Source organism: Nannobrachium achirus (genome assembly GCF_963921795.1).
Source record: "Nannobrachium achirus genome assembly, chromosome: 15".
In the NCBI taxonomy this organism is placed as follows: domain Eukaryota; kingdom Metazoa; phylum Chordata; class Actinopteri; order Myctophiformes; family Myctophidae; genus Nannobrachium; species Nannobrachium achirus.
The window spans coordinates 9,981,220-10,001,339 of record NC_137822.1 but is presented as its reverse complement, the minus strand read 5'-3'; the positions used below and the strand labels follow the sequence as shown (position 1 = coordinate 10,001,339).

At 42.0% G+C, this 20,120-nt stretch overlaps 1 protein-coding gene across 1 annotated transcript; it reads right to left on the bottom strand.

The window, feature by feature from the left end:
- Positions 1-3,981: 3,981 nt before the first annotated feature.
- LOC308299582 (annexin A1-like) lies at positions 3,982-17,819 on the bottom strand (the record flags this gene model as incomplete). Its single annotated transcript, XM_080743377.1, has 11 exons — positions 3,982-4,130; positions 4,294-4,426; positions 13,339-13,397; positions 13,772-13,867; positions 14,451-14,544; positions 15,284-15,420; positions 15,574-15,664; positions 16,029-16,142; positions 16,858-16,952; positions 17,149-17,263; positions 17,748-17,819. 11 exons carry the CDS (start codon positions 17,817-17,819, stop codon positions 3,982-3,984), a joined length of 1,155 nt encoding a protein of 384 aa, XP_080599503.1.
- Positions 17,820-20,120: the final 2,301 nt, after the last annotated feature.

Here is a 20,120-nt window from a genome sequence, read left to right as displayed (position 1 = left end):
TTCAAAAAACATTAACAAAAAAGGAAAATTTGTCATGATAAAAGATAAAATGATAAAGAAATGTCATGAATAAATATAAGAAAAACCTAAGAAATTAGAAAACAAATGTTTAAGAAGTAGAGAAAATAGCCGATCTACAAGCTCACGTGTCTGTGACATGTCGTGTCTGATCTGCTATCTTCACTAGTTTGGGTCCTGGCAAATGTCTAATTTCGCTTTTGGGTCACAAACTAAAACGTTTGGGAACCACTGATTTAGAGAGATTACACGTCACACACTCTGTTCAACAAGAACAATCCAACAGATTATTCACACCTACTGAAACACTTAATATCCCACAAAAATGTAATGGCAAAACTATATGCACTCAAACAAAAACAAAACTCACCCGTTCTGTTAAAGAGCAATCTTGTGAATTCTGCAACACCTTGCAGTGACTCCCTTTGTACGGTTGTTTTCAAAAGTATTCCAAGGCTGGCCAACCCCCTAGCTTGCATTCTCTCAATGCCAGCATTCATTCATACAGGTTGAGCAACTTGTAACTGTAGACCCGTTTGACGATGTAGTTTACTAAACACTGATATCGTATAGTGTATACCTTGGGCCTTTTCTACATGCAACGGGTTGTGTGACAAGTTTAATTTCCACTTGCTTCATACACAAATCAAACAATGGCTTTTACATCGCAACTTTATCCAAGACAAGAGGCTTTACATTGTACATTCACCCATTCACACACCGATGGCAGAGGAAACCATGCAAGGAATTAATCTGCTCATCAGGAGCCATTAGGGGTTCAATGTTTTGCTCAAGGACACTTCGACACTAAATCAACTCTCAATTTCTTATACTTTTAAAACATTGTGACCTTCTTTATCCAGCTATCTCCAAATATCTAACCCTTGAATCTGAAAAAAGAAAATAAATGTGAATTGGAAAAAATAAAAAAAAATCGAACCTCTGTTCGAAGTGGAGCTGTGTGTGTGTGTGTGTGTGTGTGTGTGTGTGTGTGTGTGTGTGTGTGTGTGTGTGTGTGTGTGTGTGTATTGCAGTTGAAAACAGCGCCCCTCCCTTAACATGTGTGGTCATAAAAGGTACTACCACATTCTTGAGGCTACATACGGACCCACATACATACCCACATACATAGACGGACGGATACACACACGGCCATGTATAGGGAGCTCCACACAGCTCCAAAAATAAAGGTAAAGTTGTTTCTATGGACACTCAGGCACCCACTGACCTAGTGGTCTGAGTGCAGACCACATAGGCTCCAATGCAACAGCATGTCGCGGGTTTGAATCCTGATCCCGCTGACCTTCTACCTGCTCCGTGTCTCTCCCCATCTCTCTCTCTGTTGTCCAACTCCAGTGTAGGCTACTATCATTAAAGGCAGAAAAGAAAGAGCTTTAAAAATTCTTCTTGGACACCTCATTCTGTGGTCTGCAATGATGAGGTCATCTCAATTATGTAATTACATGCCAGAACCTGACAATCAACATTTTTTCCCTTTACAAACACATGTTTAAAACACCAGACAAACAAACCATCATGCACGGAATTCAACAGAGACGGAGACAGACATCTCACAAGAGGTGTAAACAATTTCAGGTTGGCGTTTTTAAAGATCTTGGCCATTTATTTCTCACGCTTGCACAAAAATGTAATATATCACCAAGTCAGTGGTTCCCAAACCTTTTCAGGTCGACACCCAAAAGAGTTTAGACGTTTGCCCGGGACCCAAACTAGTGAAAATAGCAGATCTACAGGTGCACAGCATATCACTTTGCAGCATTGTGAGCTTGTAGATTGTCTATTTTCGCGACTTTTTTTAATGTAGGAAAACAAGTGGAATTTTACTCGAGTCGTGACCCACAAAAGGGTTGGGTTCTCAAAGTGGGTCTGGGGATCCCCAGGCGTCCTTTAGGAGGTTCCAGGGGGTCCCCAGCTAAATGAAAGACACTATACATAGTACGCAACTGTGCCCTGTGTTTATATACAACATGAACTGTTGGTATTAGAGTTCTCAACGGTCCTGAAAATTTAGGCCCGGCCCTAACTGGGCCCTAACTGTTGGCCCGAGGCCCTACCCGGCCCGACTAGTTAGCATACATTTTAGGCCCTACCCTACCCTAAATGTCGGGTCGGGTTCGGGCAGAATTTGAGAACTCTAGTTGGTATAGGCCTATAGGGACATTGGGAAACAGTTGGATGCTCCAACAAGTCCACATGCAGACTTTTGCCTTTTATTTACCTCCAAACGTGCAGGTTTATTGACAGAGCAGGCTCAGGCCTGGCCAAAACTAACCTCCAAATAAAGGAACTGAGGACACTCAGTTCTGAGGACTCAACACTTGACAGCTAAAGTAATGAAACAAACCAGGAACTTTAGAAACTAGAACAGGACAAATCCTTTTAGAAGGCCCTGGCAGCTCGACCCTGGATGTCATAACGGCTAGCTGCAAGCCAACTTGAACCTACCTCTTCTTGTTTGTGGAGGTTTATGGCAGTTGGCACCTGTAGGCGTAGCATGTCTTTTAACCAGGTGAGGCAAACCATCACATAATTAGTAATCGCAATCGGTAACTCTGTAAACTCACACACAGCTAACTAAGGCCATGAGTTATCTTACACAATGACATAACGAAGTAGCCTACTGTACTGTTTAAAAGTTCAACAATGTTCTCCCAGGCGCCAATTCATTCACAGATCTGTATAAAAAAGACAAAACCTGATATCAACATAGGCTAAACAAACACCCCTCCTTCTCCAGAGTGCTTGGCCCCTTCCAATCAACAGGATTGCCATTCAGCACTGCAGAGGAGAGACAGGTGACCCCACAAATGCTATAACAATGAAAAGAAAATTGTGACACATTTTGAGTGACAAAAAAATATGTTGATAAATCATCCATTATGACAGAAAGTCAACATGTTGCCCCCTGGTGGATGTTTTAAAAACACATCAGTAATTGCTGATAGGCAAATTGATACAAAACTTGTCAGGAATTGCTTTATTTCTCCATACTCAGATTGATATAAAACCTCTCAGGAAATGCTTTTTCATGGAATCATGGAAGTTACCCTCATTTCAAGCAACATCGAGTGTACATAACAATCAAATAAACTACACAATAAATAACAGAACAAAGCTCAAATGCACATGTAACAAACATGAGCATCACACATCTCTATAAATTGAGTACAAAAGTACCCCAATGTAAACAAGCCATTGTGCTTTCTTGGGTTTAAATCCTATTAGACCTTGTATCCACAAGTTTCCGCGGGAGTTTACTGGAGACTATCGGGACCAAACTTCCGGGTTTAACAGCAGACATACAAGCTCACGTCGCGTCGCAGATGCAACCCGTTGTGAGCTTGTAAATCGGCGCCGGAAGCTCGGTACAGACGTCTGCGCAATGCACTATGGGGCGTTGGAAACTCGTGGATACATGAACTGTCCTGTGCTTTTCCTATGCGAACTGCTAATAAAGTATCCAATCAATCAATCAATCACAAATAGATCACAGAGCAAGTTCAAATTAGCATAAAACACAAGATAAAACAAACATATAAAACAAACAAAATTAAATCACACAAAGCTGTTACATACTGACACACATTGGCTAGTGACACATAAGGTCCAACATTCTAATTACAGATTTGATTTCAGTTTAAATAGGCAATAACCTCTTACATTATTTTATAGTAGTTACTACCAACTTCAATTAAAAAAGAAAGGAAAAAAACGGTATGGTAAAAGTGATATATTTACTTTTTTGTTGTTTTGTTGTTGAAAATCTTAAGTCCCAAATAATTCCACACTATACAGAATGGTTTGTATCGCAGTGTAGAATAGTTATTATTATTATCAACATTATGAATTGTATGCATTAGTTTTCATGAATAGAACATGATAAGGAGTTATTCCAGGAGTGAAAAAACCCGTATGAATGCACGTCATCACTTTCTCTCTCCGTTATACGGGAGGAGGGCCTCCTCTGGCCCTCGGGGACCGGTCCACCACTGGCCTTCCAGCGTTGGGATTGGCCGCTTGCAGCTCCACGTCTTCCTCTACCACAACCTTTTTCTTCTTCTTCTTCTTCTTCTCCGGCTCTGGCTCGGGTTCTGGGCAGAGAGGGATTTAATTATACCGAGAATATCTGATCTACAAGCTCACAATGCGTCGCTGCGACATGCAAATAAACAGTTAAAATTTGATTATTTTAGGGGTCGCGGCCTGAAAAGGTTGAGAACCACTGCTCTAGTCTAGCAGGAGATCACAACTTACCAGGCTCAGGCTCCGGCTCAGGCTCCGGAACCTTAATGCAACCTGGGCCTTTGGGGAGCAGGTCCTCTAGGTCCAACATGACCTGGTTGGTGGTGTCCATGTTGTTCCTCCTGTTCTTCTCCTCATCCCGAGCCTGAAGACACAAGAAAAAGAGAGGTTAGGGTGCATGGATAAGGACAGTAAGAAGACACAGAGACAAGGAGCGATATAAATGAAAAGGGGTGAGGAGTCGACTATTTAAAGAGCGGTGCCAACCGCTCCTACATCTGGCTTTGTCTGTTTGCATGTACGCATGTGCTACACTTGGCTCATTGACCAAGCTCTGCGGGACACTTAATGAAATGAACTCGTAAAAGGCACCGCTCACTTCACACTGGGTGTGATTTCTCCTTGCAATTATGACTTTTACCTGATAATTCTGAGTCACCTACCTAGTTCACATTTGTGAGGGGAAAAAATACCAAAAATACCCAAACTTCAGAGAGAGCCAGAGACAGAGAGGGGAGAGGGAGTCTGTGGGAAGACAGGGAAGCAGGGGGAGAGAGCGGGAGGGGGAGAGAGAAGGGAGTACTGCACCATGCTGGGTACCGAAACAAGAACATGCTGATCGACGAGTCATAAAGTGACACGTTGTCAGCACAGCAACCAGGGCCAAGTTGATTGGGTAAGTAATAGTTGACATAGCCTACCCTGCCACACTGAAGTCCTCTGGCTGAGCAGAGGGGGCTGTGATCAAACATTACGTTTCTTTCAATTACCGGTAGTCTACAACTGGAAATTGGAGTATTCGTGGAAAAACATTGAATACAGACAGTATCTGAATTGGGCCAGCCCAGTAATCATTGGTACAGAGTAGATCAGTTCTGAGAACCCGTTATTACTTGAATTGCATGACATTTCACCACTTACTGGTGCCTCTAGGTTTTTATAGGACTTTCAAAACTATTATAAATGTATATTTCAAATAATATGGGTTTGTATGAATAACGTTCTCTGCCTGTTGTGTTCCACTCACCAATTGCATCTTCTTCTTCAGATCTAGGTTGGCCTGCTGGTAAGCCTTGGACGTTACGTTCAGATAATAAATGGCCAGTCTGTTAAGAGACAAAGTTATAGGACATTTCAGTCAAAGGCACTGAAATCAGAATTGTTTTTTTTCCCTGGAGGTATTGGAATCAGAATCACCCAATTCCCATTAGACACTTCAGAATTAAAATTGCTTTCTCAACCCCAGAATATGACGTAAAAGCAAGATGGCCAGCTTGTGAGTAGACAAGAATTATGTGGACTAACAAAACACAAATTTAATTTATACCCAACAAAAGTGCTAAATTGTAAAAGGCGTTGTGTTTGTCATATGATTGTCTATTGCACTGTTTCCCAAACAGTGGGTCGGGAGTCGGGACCACTTTTTGTGGGTCGCAAGTTGAATATCCCTTTATTTTGTGTTTCCTAAATGTTGTAATTATTATCATTGTAAAAGATTTTCTTAAAAAATCAACAACATATATGACCCTTATTTGAAGAGGTTCCTACTTTTATTTATTTTGTATTTTTATTTCTGCATTATCTTGGACTGACTGTATATATTTGTATTTGTTGTTGTGCTGCACTGTACCATTACCACATTTTGTATTAAAGGAGTAGTTCACCCCCAAAATGACTTTTTTTCTATTGATTACTCATGCCATGGAGACTAGAGTTCAATAATATTTTTAGTTTTTTGTCGCATTCCTAAGACAAAAATGTGATAACAATAAATGTACCCCCATTCGTTCCGGATGGGGACCCGTTTTGAAACGGGTCCCCATCCGGAATCAATGGGGGCAAATGTACTCGAATCAAATCTTTGTCTTAGGAATGTGGCAAAAAACAAAAATATTATTGAACTCTACTCTCCATGGCATGAGCAATCAATAGAAAAAAAGGCATTTTGGGGGTGAACTACTCCTTTAAGAAGAAAAAACATTTTAATTACAAAAAAAAGAAGAAAAAATCATTTTTCATTTCATGAATAAAAGAAAGAATATCGAAGAAATTCCCTAAATTAGAAAACAAATGTTTAAGAAAGAAGTAGTGAACATAGCAGATCTGCAAGCTTGTAACGCAGCGAGAAGCGATGTGTTGTGAGCTTGTAGATCTGCTATTTTCACTCGTTTGGGTACTGGAGCAAACATCTGATTTCTCTTTTGGGAATGGTCTATAAAGTTTGGGAACCCCTGACACAGGGCTTAAGTGGTTAAAGTACAACAACATCTACACTCAGAATATACACAGACACAGCCTATAGATACTGTGTATAGGTCATTACATTTTTCTCAAAATGATTTTTGTTTTTACATTGTGAAATGATTTAAAAAAAATGATTTAAAAAATGTTGCCAAAAAGAGAGAGAGAGAAAAAAATGCTGACATTGACGTGACTCCTTTCTAAATAATAGGACTTGTTATTGCATTGGGTTCCGCCCTCTGTTCAACTCAGTGAGTTGAGAATGGAAACACTGCCCTCATGTGGATTCTTTCATATCACACTGTAACACTGTTAGTGAACAAACACTCGGTGGGAAGGATTCCTGTCACAATATAGAGCCGTTTAACACTGTTACTGAACAAGCACTCTATAGCAATGATTAGTGTTAGTGAACACACATACTGTGATTCCTACCTTGAGGCAGCAGCAGCAGTTAGTTGTTTCTCCAACACAGACTGGTTGGACTTCCTGGTCAGGTGAGCAGGCTGGGTGTGAATTCCTTGGCTACAGCGACATCTGTTGATGGGGACCTACTGATTGGTTTTATTTCACCAGACTCTACCTAGCTCCAGTGGGTTGGGGCGGCCGCGGCCGCTTCGCGGCCGCTGCCAGAGCACGCAGTCCGGCTTGGGTGCCCTCCGAGACCTCGGTGTCTGAGTCTGGAGCTCTGTGAAAAAAAGAAAAAAGAAAAAAAGCCAGCTGCTGAGCGGGCGTGCGTGCGTGCGTGCTTGCGTGCGTTCAGTGCAATGTGAATGCATGTGACCAATTGATAGGAAGATAGATAGATACGTAATAAACATGAACTAAAAGGAGATCCCAGTAATGTTTTTGGCTTATTTCCACAGGGAAGTCATTCATGAATGAACGAATTATTGATATAGGACTGTCATAGGTACAGTGTCATTGACAGTACAGTTCACTGGTACAAGGTCAACTAAAAGGTGATCCTAGAAAAGACTAAGTCAGGGGGAAACAATTTAAAAAATAAAACAATAAAAACAGCCGATCTACAAGGCTGCATGTGGGCTTGTGGATCAGCTGTTTTGGGTAAATGTGGGTTTGTATTGATCCCTTTATTGAGTGATTGATTGAAGACTTTACGACAAGTTTCATGACAGTACAGTTCACTGGTACAAGCTCAACTAAAAGGAGCTTTATTTATTGAATGAATTATTTCCCTGTCTCCACACCAGGCCCAACTGCGCCGCCACTGACTGATAAATTGCGACCGTCGGGTCGCAGTTACTATCGAAACCTCGACCGGCTGTCTGTCTGTCCGTCACACTTTTGCCCTGCTCATATCTCTGCAACCGCTGCCCCGATCCGTGCCAAATTTGGCACACACAGTCCTTGCCTGCCAAACTACGATTCTCACATGGCCCTCCTCTTCTAGCGCCACCATGAGGCCAAAACTCATTCTGGACACTGCTCCTACAAATCTTGCCCTAAAATCACACAAATCGGTACACACTTGCTCTACGCTCATGTCATCAACATGGATCTGTCCCATGTAGCGCCACCTTCAGGCCGATTTTTTTAAACCCATTTTTGGACACTACTCCTACAGATTTTGCCCTAAAATCACACAAATCGCTACGCAGTCAGTATATATTAGGGAGTCTTACTGGTTTAATTATTTATTTCCCGACTATGTTTCCGAGACTGATTATTTATTTATTTATTTCCCGACTATGTTTCCGAGACTGATTATTTATTTATTTATTTATTTCCTGACTGTTTCCGAGACTGATTATTTATGTAATTAATTATTTATTTATTTCCGCCCCTGGACTCCGCCCCCCCCCAGGCGTCTGCCTATCGATCGGCTGGGCTTTAAAGAGCCATAACTCCTTTTTGCAGCGTGCTACCGTCTCCAAACTCGCTTTCTGGCTTCTCGTGTTACTGGTATTAAATACCACATACAAGCTCACGGAAGCTCCATCCAACTTCTGCGCAATGCATTATGGGATGTTGGAAAGTTGTGGATACTAGCAACAGAGTATTTAAATAAATAAATAAATAAATAAATAAATAAATATATAATGAATGAACGAACACATGAATAAATAAATAAATAAACAAAGAAAGTGTGTGTGTGTGTGTGTGTGTGTGTGTGTGTGTGTGCATGCATGCATGCGTGCGTGCGTGCGTGCGTGCGTAATTACTGCCTCCTCGTTAAGAACCCCACACATTTAGGCAAATTCTTTCTTTCTTCCTTCCTTCCTTCCTTCCTTCCTTCCTGTAAATGAGGCCGCATGACAAGCGTTCTCGTCACCGCGCTGACGGGGTAATTACACGCAAATACAAGGGGTGGAGTCGAACTTAACGAGTGGGCGTGGTTTCAACTACAAGCTCACAACGCGCCACATCAAGACGCGTTGTGAGCTTGTAGATCTGCTATTAACGAGTGGGCGTGGTTTCAACAAGAGGGAGGACTCTGACTTAACGAGTGGGCCTAACGTAATGAGTTTTGTGGGCGTCGCACGCATTAATTATGTAAATTAAGCCGACTTATGCAAAAGGGGCGGGGCATGGTTTGGAAATGCATTTGGGTATGGTTCGCATACATTATGCTCGCATACATTATGCTAATGAGGGCGTTAAGGTGGGTTTCCCAGCGCGTAAAAAATGCAGACGACCGTATGTAAATGAAGGGGAGGAGCTTAGTCGACGTATGCAAATTGGGGGCGGGGCATGGTTTGGAAATGCGTTTGGGTATGGTTCGCATACATTATGCTCGCAGACATTATGCTAATGAGGGCGTTAAGGTGGGTTTCCCAGCGCGTAAAAAATGCAGACGACCGTATGTAAATGAAGGGGAGGAGCTTAGTCGACGTATGAAAATTGGGGGCGGTGCATGGTTTGGAAATGTGTGTGGGTGTGGTTCGCATAAATTATGCTAATGAGGCTGTTAAGTGGCGTTTCCCAGCGCGTAAAATATGCAGACGACCGTATGTAAATGAAGGGGAGGAGCTTAGGCGACGTATGCAAATTGGGGGCGGGGCATGGTTTGGAAATGCGTGTGGGCGTGGTTTGCAGACATTATGCTCGCATACATTATGCTAATGAGGGCGTTAAGGTGGGTTTCCCAGCGCGTAAAAAATGCAGACGACCGTATGTAAATGAAGGGGAGGAGCTTAGTCGACGTATGAAAATTGGGGCGGGCATGGTTTGGAAATGCGTTTGGGTGTGGTTCGCATACATTATGCTAATGAGGGTGTTAAGGTAGGTTTCCCAGCGCGTAAAAAATGTAGATGACCGTATGTAAATGAAGGGGAGGAGCTTAGTCGACGTATGCAAATTGGGGGCGGGGCATGGTTTGGAAATGCATTTGGGTATGGTTCGCATACATTATGCTCGCATACATTATGCTAATGAGGGCGTTAAGGTGGGTTTCCCAGCGCGTAAAAAATGCAGACGACCGTATGTAAATGAAGGGGAGGAGCTTAGTCGACGTATGCAAATTGGGGGCGGGGCATGGTTTGGAAATGCGTTTGGGTATGGTTCGCATACATTATGCTCGCAGACATTATGCTAATGAGGGCGTTAAGGTGGGTTTCCCAGCGCGTAAAAAATGCAGACGACCGTATGTAAATGAAGGGGAGGAGCTTAGTCGACGTATGAAAATTGGGGGCGGTGCATGGTTTGGAAATGTGTGTGGGTGTGGTTCGCATAAATTATGCTAATGAGGCTGTTAAGTGGCGTTTCCCAGCGCGTAAAATATGCAGACGACCGTATGTAAATGAAGGGGAGGAGCTTAGGCGACGTATGCAAATTGGGGGCGGGGCATGGTTTGGAAATGCGTGTGGGCGTGGTTTGCAGACATTATGCTCGCATACATTATGCTAATGAGGGCGTTAAGGTGGGTTTCCCAGCGCGTAAAAAATGCAGACGACCGTATGTAAATGAAGGGGAGGAGCTTAGTCGACGTATGAAAATTGGGGCGGGCATGGTTTGGAAATGCGTTTGGGTGTGGTTCGCATACATTATGCTAATGAGGGTGTTAAGGTAGGTTTCCCAGCGCGTAAAAAATGTAGATGACCGTATGTAAATGAAGGGGAGGAGCTTAGTCGACGTATGCAAATTGGGGGCGGGGCATGGTTTGGAAATGCATTTGGGTATGGTTCGCATACATTATGCTCGCATACATTATGCTAATGAGGGCGTTAAGGTGGGTTTCCCAGCGCGTAAAAAATGCAGACGACCGTATGTAAATGAAGGGGAGGAGCTTAGTCGACGTATGAAAATTGGGGCGGGGCATGGTTTGGAAATGCGTTTGGGTGTGGTTCGCATACATTATGCTAATGAGGGTGTTAAGGTAGGTTTCCCAGCGCGTAAAAAATGTAGATGACCGTATGTAAATGAAGGGGAGGAGCTTAGTCGACGTATGCAAATTGGGGGCGGGGCATGGTTTGGAAATGCGTTTGGGTATGGTTCGCATACATTATGCTCGCAGACATTATGCTAATGAGGGCGTTAAGGTGGGTTTCCCAGCGCGTAAAAAATGCAGACGACCGTATGTAAATGAAGGGGAGGAGCTTAGTCGACGTATGAAAATTGGGGGCGGTGCATGGTTTGGAAATGTGTGTGGGTGTGGTTCGCATAAATTATGCTAATGAGGCTGTTAAGTGGCGTTTCCCAGCGCGTAAAATATGCAGACGACCGTATGTAAATGAAGGGGAGGAGCTTAGGCGACGTATGCAAATTGGGGGCGGGGCATGGTTTGGAAATGCGTGTGGGCGTGGTTTGCAGACATTATGCTCGCATACATTATGCTAATGAGGGCGTTAAGGTGGGTTTCCCAGCGCGTAAAAAATGCAGACGACCGTATGTAAATGAAGGGGAGGAGCTTAGTCGACGTATGAAAATTGGGGCGGGGCATGGTTTGGAAATGCGTTTGGGTGTGGTTCGCATACATTATGCTAATGAGGGTGTTAAGGTAGGTTTCCCAGCGCGTAAAAAATGTAGATGACCGTATGTAAATGAAGGGGAGGAGCTTAGTCGACGTATGCAAATTAGGGGCGGGGCATGGTTTGGAAATGCGTTTGGGTATGGTTCGCATACATTATGCTCGCAGACATTATGCTAATGAGGGCGTTAAGGTGGGTTTCCCAGCGCGTAAAAAATGCAGACGACCGTATGTAAATGAAGGGGAGGAGCTTAGTCGACGTATGAAAATTGGGGGCGGTGCATGGTTTGGAAATGTGTGTGGGTGTGGTTCGCATAAATTATGCTAATGAGGCTGTTAAGTGGCGTTTCCCAGCGCGTAAAATATGCAGACGACCGTATGTAAATGAAGGGGAGGAGCTTAGGCGACGTATGCAAATTGGGGGCGGGGCATGGTTTGGAAATGCGTGTGGGCGTGGTTTGCAGACATTATGCTCGCATACATTATGCTAATGAGGGCGTTAAGGTGGGTTTCCCAGCGCGTAAAAAATGCAGACGACCGTATGTAAATGAAGGGGAGGAGCTTAGTCGACGTATGAAAATTGGGGCTGGTGCATGGTTTGGAAATGCGTGTGGGCGTGTTGCGCATACATTATGCTTGCATACATTATGCTAATGAGGGCGTTAAGGTGGGTTTCCCAGGGCTTAAAAAATACAGATGACCGTAGTGAGCATTCGTTCCACGAACGCATTCATTCAATGAATGAATGAATAAATAAATAAAGTGCACGTGCACACACGTGTGTGTGTGCGTGCGTGCGTGCGTGCGTGCGTGCGTGCGTGCGAGCGAGCGAACGAACGCACGTGCACGCACGCACGCACGCACGCACGCACGCACGCACGCACACTTTATTATTTATTCATTCATTCACGCACGCACACACGCACACGCATGCACACTTTATTTTTTAATTAATTCATGAATACAGCCGGCGATATGCGTGAAATCTTGCAAGCACATTCCCACTAGGTCAAGGAACAGATGCCTCCCTTCTCACATTGGCCTGTTATAGCGCCACCAGCGGGTCAACTTTTGCATAACACATTTTTGGAACAAAATGCCTCAAATCATGCATGCAGCTAATTTCAGTAACGTCAAAGAGAGCACTGCCTGCGATCTTGACATTTTGTACTTTTATAGACATTGTTTTCTGGCTTGAAGCGAGCCCACAATTGTTTCGAAGGAACAATATTGTCTAGTTTCCATATGATATGCACATGTATGTCCAAAAAAAAAAAATGATTTAAACTAGTCAAAACAGCCGATCTACAAGCACACAACGCCTCGCACTGTAGATCTGCTGTTTTCACTACTTTTTGTGCAAACAGTAAATTTTTTACTTTTGTGCAAACAGTTTCATTTTTTCCTAATGGCCCGGCCTGGACCGACCGATAATGAACCGGCCGTTCGGGAGTTGTCCCGCTTTTCCCAATGGCCAGCACGTCCCTGCCTGAAACAGTGGTAAATCAGCCAACAACCCACTCCCTCTCATGGTAAATGGCTTACATCTTCAACCGCCTATCTACAAGTTTCCAACATCCCATCGTGCATTGCTCAGAAGGTGCGCGGCAGTTCCGGCATCGCAGCAGAGTGTGATCTACAAGCTCACAACGGTTGCATCTGCGACACGACGTGAGCTTGTATTTCAGCTGTGGCACAGTGAGATGGGTCAAACACAGAGAACCATTCTCACATACAGCAATGTATGTGACAAATAGTAGGAATCTTAATCACTATATTGTGCACTGTAGTGAGTAGGGAAGGGAGTGAAATTGCAAACAGTTTGTGAGGCTAAACATGACACTCCATTAAACCCGATTCACACAAAAGACAGGCAGACATCATACCTTCATAGCCAGATGGAGCTTCTCAGCAAAAAACGCAGGCTTACTCCAGGCACACTTCACTGTACATCAAAAGAAACACAGTTTAGGAGGGCAGCCCGATGGATCACTGAGTAAGAGCGCATAGCACAGTGACATAAATAACGCTATAGTCATTTCCACATATGACCCTAAGTTCAAATAATATATATATATATATATATATATATATATTAAAGATGAATACATAAATAATACAGAGGGGTGACGCTTAACTACATTTTGATATCAAACATACAGTGTACAATTCCCAAAACTAAATTTCTTCTCTTCAATAGAGTCTTTAATTCAGTCTGCCCAGAAGCAGGGATAAGAAATGTCCCCACTGGCCATAATGAAAATCCTGTTTACTCAATAAGATTCTGATTGGAATCATTTTAGGAAGAATCCTTCTCACCAATGTCAACAAGACAGTCTTCAATGTCTCCTTTCAGCTCCATGTCCAAGGCTTTGGGTAAGGTGACATCACTGAGGCCAGCGTATTTCTGGAACGCTACGAGGTCAAATGGTGCACATTCATTTACTTTAAGTTTTTTATTTAATTTTACAGGTGGTCATGATGAAACTACCTAAATACAGAACGTTTATATTTATTCTAGGGCTGTCAATCGATTAAAATATTTCCTCTGATGAATCGCATAGTTAATCATGATTAATCTCACATTAATTGCATATTGTTTATACATTCTAAAGCTACCGTAAACAGATCTTTTTCAAGACTTGAATACACGTATCAACATGGGAGTAGTAGACAAATGCTTGCTTTATGCAAATGCATGTTTATTATTAGAGAAATAAACAAAGGAGTGCATGGGAGAAAGAAATGCTGAAATCATAAACTCAAGCCCAACAAATAACAGATGGGCATATTGATTTACTTACTTTAACATTACATAGTATTTATTCATAACTATATGCCTGTAATAAGATAATAAGATGTGACCAGCTATCGGTTTGCACTTGAACATTTTGGACAGACCTTGCAGGCTTTGTACCAACAGTTTGGTCGTAGCTACGGAAAGCTAAGGAAAATGGCAGTGATCCAAAATGGGTTAAAGTGGATAAAGGAACCTTACTTTTAGAGAGCTGAGCAGCACTTCGACTCGTCAGGATGTCAATGAAAGCTTGGACATCGGTTCCTTTGGTGTTCTCACCAGCCTCGAACAGAGCCTGTCATAGAATTTATTATAAATTCAGTTAAGACAATACCTTTATTGATACACAAAGGGAAATGCAGTTAAGGTCCACGCAGTCACGCAGCATCAAACACAAATTGCCAACAGCCTTTTTTACAATGTTCTGTCCTGAAGCGACCACATACACACAGGTTCTCAAAAGTCTAGGGCAGGGGTCTTCAACGTTTTCAGGCCAAGAACCCCTTAGTTGAGAGATGAAGCAGGGACCCCCACAACATTTTCATAGATTCCATATAGTTTCATTGTTTGACAGCACAATCATCAGTGTATTTTGGATTCATGTCAATTTGTGTTTTCAGATATGTAACCACTTGAACCGTCAATAAGTAATAAACTTGACCTTTCACTCTGTACTTAATCTGCTCTTTTTCCCCTCTACACCAAACCTCTTTGCCAAAAATAGCATTGTGAGCTTGTAGATCTGCTATTTTTGGCCAAAGTTCTCAGAATATGGGCGCTAGGGTTCAAGTGGTTAATATAAAAAAAGTTTCTATCACACAAAGATTTGGAGGACCCCCTGTAGTAACTCTGAGGACCCCCTAGGGGTCCCGGACCCCCTGTTGAAGACCTTTGGTCTAGGCCTAGGGACACTCAGGGTTCCTTAGGTGGTTACAGACCCTGAGGTCGACGTAGTTATGGTGGTCCTTGAAATTAAAAGGTTTGAGAACCACTGCATTGCATGTTGGTCATGTTACTACAGTACAGTACTGTACCTTTGCATCCCTTTTGGCGAGGTCCAAGTCCACTTCACTGTCCTCATCTGTGTTGGCTTGCAGCAGGGCCTGAAGGGCCAATGTGAAGTCTCCACTGGTGTCCGCTTTAATGACGTCCTCCAGCTCTTCCTGGTACTCTGATGGAGAGAGAACACTTCATAGTTTGGAATTCACTCCGAAATATAAACATTTTACTGTGCAATATACTGTAGGAACGATAACACAACGAAGGTTGTTTTTGTTGTATGGTAAAGTGGGACTTGGGAGCATCAAATATAAAATTACTGTACCTTCGCTAAAAACACTCTTGATCTCATTGATTTCATAGTTTGACCGTGATGCAAGAATTTCCACCAAGACATCTTCATGTGTGCCCAGTCCCTGTTGGATAGACAATTGGTAGTGTTTAAAAAAGAGATTATTAATTAATGTATCATTTGTATTCTTCAAAAAGAATTGTAACGAAGAATTAAAATGGTAAAATCAAACATATATTCAAATCCATTCTAAACACTGGTTCAAAAAACATTGTTGATTTCTGTAACCCATATTCCTCATTCAGGTGTTCCTCATAAGAAACCATTTACAAAACTATTTAACTGCTTGGTTCTTAAAATTACAAGACTCTGTAACCATGGCTATCGTAAAGAGTGAATATTGGGCATAAAAGCCCAAAAATAAATATTAAAAATTGTGAATATTGAACTTGAAAACGATTTCTGTCGATATTAATTAAACTACACACCTTGGTGGCTTTTCTGAGACAGTGGGCATCAAAATGATCAGGTGCCATGAGCAGAGCCAGAACAACATCCTCGAAGTCTGACCTTAGGGATGACTTCAGGTCATCAGCCAGAGCCTGAAACAGAAACAAGTGCATTTCTGACTAATAAAGTATTCAAAGCACTATTACGTTGTAGATCATTTTAAATCTTAGAATATCTAAATCCGATTTTGACATATCTATTGGTTTGGTATTAGACTTATAGCAGGTATTAGCTTGCTTGTTAAAGGCTTAAATTAGGTATGGTATTTTATTTATTTGTAGGCATGTGTCATTTGTTTTTCAGTTTGTCATGTTGTTGTGATGTTTTATATGTGGGAGCAGTGGGACTACAGACGGAAATTGGCTTCTTTCTAAATCCGGCATGTTTACATGAGATCATGTTCAATTGATTGAATTCTTTTAATGTGCACTAAAGTTCTCATGACATGTCACTTGCTGAAAATAACAGATTAGTTTTTGTTTAAGAACGTAGGCAGGCAGTCACTCACTCATTGCCGTCTCCCCATGGCCTCCCAAGTAACAAGAAATCTTGTGAAATAAAATGTTGTCAACCAATCAAGGACGATGATACACGAAAGAATAAGTCTCCTCAAAAAAACTAAAGAGGCATCTTCTTTTCTGTCCAAAACCAAATCAGCCGAAACAAATTTTCTCTTTATGATCAATTGAAAAACCTAGTAGTATGTTTATAAAAAGTAGCCTGAATTTTAATACCCTAAAAGCTATAATTCAACCCCCCAAGATGTTGTGGACTATGTGGGGACAGGTTTTGAGGACCATGACTCACCTTCCCAGTGGATTGCTCATAGACTCCTTTGATCCTCTGTCTTTGTTCATTGCTTCTCTTCACCAGAATGGAAATGATCACATCCTCATCTACTCCTGTGAATGCGAATATATGTTATGTTGTAGGCTAGTACGGCTACTACACACTAAAAGAAAAATGTGTATTCTTTCTCAAGTTTCTCAAGGTGGATTAAGAGATCCAATCCAATCTTGAAGAAATTAAGTCATTTTGTAATTAATGTAGAAGTATAGGCCTATAATGTACAGTGCCTCACTAATTAGTTCTTTATACCTTTGGTTTCCATGGCTTTCTGCAGTTCTGAGGCATCACTGCTGGCGGAGAAGTTAGGATACGGAGGAACAGTTCCATAGAACTTAGGCTTCGGCTTCGATGGCTTACCCTTGCCCTGTGAATATATACATTCAATCAGAAAAAGTATTGAGAATGAACTGACAGTAAAGATACACTAACCCACTCAGATCCCCACTGGTAATTGACCAGGGCAGTATTCACATGGCCACCGTGTCCCCAGAGTTTGGCCTTATAAATGATATGCACTGAGGCGCCTTGATGCCTCGCCCAGGCTGCTCCAGTGACCCAGCTGATTTGACAACACCAAAGGCCAGGCTAAAATGGTGAAACTCCAGGCCTGAATACACTGCTGAATATTCTGCTGCCAGACACAGGCTACAATCTCTAATTGATATTGATCACATCTCAGAAATCATAGAAAGGGGTTTCATACGTTCATTCATAGCTTGAAACTCTCACAACACAGAGTGACCATGTTCAATTTTAGCTCAATAAGACAACAGAGAAAAGACCATAATTATAAACACCAAAACTGGACTTTAACTTAAACACATTAACTGTGATGAACCGGTACTCACTGAGTCCACAGAGTCCTTATCAGGGTCCCTGTCATGGATAATGTTTTTGAAGAACTTCTTGAAGAAAGTCATCTTTGCTTTGCTATGAATTGAAAACACAGCTGAATAAGGACCCTGATGTGATTTAGAGCACTGGTTCCCAAACAGCGGGTCAGGATCGATTTGTGGGTCACAGATATTTTTATGGGTCCCTTAATTTTTCTGTCTCCTATTTGGTTTTTAATTATTCAAAACATTTTCAAAAAACATTAACAAAAAAGGAAAATTTGTCATGATAAAAGATAAAATGATAAAGAAATGTCATGAATAAATATAAGAAAAACCTAAGAAATTAGAAAACAAATGTTTAAGAAGTAGAGAAAATAGCCGATCTACAAGCTCACGTGTCTGTGACATGTCGTGTCTGATCTGCTATCTTCACTAGTTTGGGTCCTGGCAAATGTCTAATTTCGCTTTTGGGTCACAAACTAAAACGTTTGGGAACCACTGATTTAGAGAGATTACACGTCACACACTCTGTTCAACAAGAACAATCCAACAGATTATTCACACCTACTGAAACACTTAATATCCCCCAAAATGTAATGGCAAAACTATATGCACTCAAACAAAAACAAAACTCACCCGTTCTGTTAAAGAGCAATCTTGTGAATTCTGCAACACCTTGCAGTGACTCCCTTTGTACGGTTGTTTTCAAAAGTATTCCAAGGCTGGCCAACCCCCTAGCTTGCATTCTCTCAATGCCAGCATTCATTCATACAGGTTGAGCAACTTGTAACTGTAGACCTGTTTGACGATGTAGTTTACTAAACACTGATATCGTATAGTGTATACCTTGGGCCTTTTCTACATGCAACGGGTTGTGTGACAAGTTTAATTTCCACTTGCTTCATACACAAATCAAACAATGGCTTTTACATCGCAACTTTATCCAAGACAAGAGGCTTTACATTGTACATTCACCCATTCACACACCGATGGCAGAGGAAACCATGCAAGGAATTAATCTGCTCATCAGGAGCCATTAGGGGGGTTCAATGTTTTGCTCAAGGACACTTCGACACTAAATCAACTCTCAATTTCTTATACTTTTAAAACATTGTGACCTTCTTTATCCAGCTATCTCCAAATATCTAACCCTTGAATCTGAAAAAAGAAAATAAATGTGAATTGGAAAAAATAAAAAAAATAAAGGTAAAGTTGTTTCTATGGACACTCAGGCACCCACTGACCTAGTGGTCTGAGTGCAGACCACATAGGCTCCAATGCGACAGCGTGTCGCGGGTTTGAATCCTGATCCCGCTGACCTTCTACCTGCTCCGTGTCTCTCCCCATCTCTCTCTCTGTTGTCCAACTCCAGTGTAGGCTACTATCATTAAAGGCAGAAAAGAAAGATCTTTAAAAATTCTTCTTGGACACCTCATTCTGTGGTCTGCAATGATGAGGTCATCTCAATTATGTAATTACATGCCAGAACCTGACAATCAACATTTTTTCCCTTTACAAACACATGTTTAAAACACCAGACAAACAAACCATCATGCATGGAATTCAACAGAGACGGAGACAGACATCTCACAAGTGCTGTAAACAATTTCAGGTTGCCGTTTTTAAAGATCTTGGGCATTTATTTCTCACGCTTGCACAAAAAAGTAATATGTTCACCAAGTCAGTGGTTCCCAAACCTTTTCAGGTCGACACCCAAAATAGAGATTAGACGTTTGTCCAGGACCAGGACCCAAACTAGTGAAAATACCAGATCTAACAGGCACACACCATATCACTTTGCGCAGCATTGCAAGCGGAATTTTACTCGAGTCATGACCCATTAAAATTGGTAGGCCTACCCACAAAAGGTTTGGGTTCTCAAAGTGGGTCTGGGGATCCCCTGGCGTCCTTTAGGAGGTTCCAGGGGGTTCCCAGCTAAAAGAAAGACACTAGACATAGTAAGCAACTCTACCCTGTGTTTATATACAACATTAACTGTTGGTATAGAGGGACGTTGGGAAACAGTTGGATGCTCCAACAAGTCCACATGCAGACTTTTGCCTTTTATTTACCTCCAAACGTGCAGGTTTATTGACAGTGCAGGCTCAGGCCTGCCCAAAACTAACCTCCAAATAAAGGAAACTTGACAACTAAAGTAATGACCAGGAACTTTAAAAGCTAGAACAGGATAAAATCCTTGTAGAAGGCCCTGGCAGCTGGACCCTGGATGTCATAACCTGAGCCTCAAGCCAAACTGAACCTACCTCTTCTTGTTTGTGGAGGTTTATGGCAGTTGGCACCTGTAGGCGTAGCATGTCTTTTAACCAGGTGAGGCAAACCATCACATAATTAGTAATCGCAATCGGTAACTCTGTAAACTCACAC